Genomic DNA, 1,278 nt, shown 5'->3' with positions numbered 1-1,278 from the left:
CCCGCTCCCCACCAGCCTCGCTCCCCCAGGCGCCCTGTCCATGGTGAGCGTCCACGTGCAGCACCCGCCCGAGGCCTCCGTCACCATCCACCAGGTGGAACGGGTCCGCGGCCCCCGCGCCGAGGAGGAGGAGGAGGAGGCCGCGGCCCCCAACGCCCTGCCGGGCCCCCRCTCGGCCCTCTACAGCGTCCTGGCCCAGAGCAGCCCCCGCGTGCCCGGCTACAGCGAGAGCGCCGGCTATGGATACTGCTTCCGGCAGCTCCGTGATGGAGAGGTAACCCTGTCCGGGAGCTGCGCGCCGGCCCGCACGCAAGGGGACGGACGCGGCAGCGAGCAGYGTGTGTGCAAGGATGCGGTGGGGTGCCGGGACACGCGGGAGGGTGCGCGGGTGCTGGGGAGGCGCACGATGCAGCTGCCCCTCGGTGCAGCCTCCCGCATCCCCCCCTCGGTGCAACCTCCTTGCGTCCCCCCTGGTCCACGCACAGGACAGAGGGGGGTTTCGGGGCTCTCCCCCCTCTGACCCATGCCGTCTCCCCGTCGTGCAGTGCAGCTTGCCCCTGCCGGGCCTGCGGACCCAGGAGATCTGCTGCCGTGGGGCCGGCGTGGCCTGGGGCGTCCACGAGTGCCAGCCCTGCGACGCGGAGACAGGTGAGGACGGCGCTGGGAAGGGGGGGGCGTTTGCAGCCACGGGGACCCCGGGGGGTGGCGGGCGGCGGGCTGGGGGTCCCGGCGGCTGCCAGGGTGCGCAGGGAGGCTCCTGCCCTGATTGCTGCTCTCCCCGCGCCAGCCAACCTGCCGGCGCTGGGGCAGCAGGACGCCCCGTGCCCCAAGGGCTTCCAGCGCTCCAACGGCTCCTGCGTGGGTGAGTGGGCGCCGGGAGGGGACGCAGGGCGGGGGCCAGCCAGAGCCCCCCGCTGTGTGCCCATGGTGCCGGGGGGTCCGGCCGCCCTGACGGCCCTGTGCGCCCGCAGACGTGGATGAGTGCCAGGATGGGGGCTTCTGCCAGAACGGGCTGTGCACCAACACGCGGGGGAGCTTCGCCTGCCTCTGCCACTCGGGCTACATCCTTGACTCGTCCCGCAGCAGCTGCATCTGTGAGCGCCCGCCACRGCCACGGGGACAGGCACAGGGAYGGGCATGKGGACAGGCATAGGGATGGGCATGGCCATGGGCACGGGGATGGCGACGGGCATGGCCATGGGGATGGACTTGGGCATGGGGATGGAGGTGGAGATGGGCACAGGGACGGGCATGGCGACAGGCATAGGGATGGGCATG

At 73.2% G+C, this 1,278-nt stretch overlaps 1 protein-coding gene across 1 annotated transcript in view; it reads left to right on the top strand.

Moving 5' to 3' along the window:
• Positions 1-40: 40 nt before the first annotated feature.
• The window catches only part of LTBP4 (latent transforming growth factor beta binding protein 4), a 12,323-nt gene continuing 11,085 nt past the window's right edge, over positions 41-1,278 (top strand). The window contains exons 1-4 of the mRNA XM_026089820.1: positions 41-274; positions 546-648; positions 788-862; positions 972-1,094. Of these exons, the coding sequence (XP_025945605.1) occupies positions 41-274; positions 546-648; positions 788-862; positions 972-1,094 (535 nt within the window). The remainder of the gene's footprint in view (positions 275-545; positions 649-787; positions 863-971; positions 1,095-1,278) is intronic.

Source organism: Apteryx rowi, unplaced genomic scaffold, assembly GCF_003343035.1.
Source record: "Apteryx rowi isolate R43461 unplaced genomic scaffold, aptRow1 scaffold_830, whole genome shotgun sequence".
In the NCBI taxonomy this organism is placed as follows: Eukaryota; Metazoa; Chordata; class Aves; order Apterygiformes; family Apterygidae; genus Apteryx; species Apteryx rowi.
Note: the sequence above shows the minus strand (reverse complement) of the source record. Positions and strands in the feature narration are given on the sequence as shown.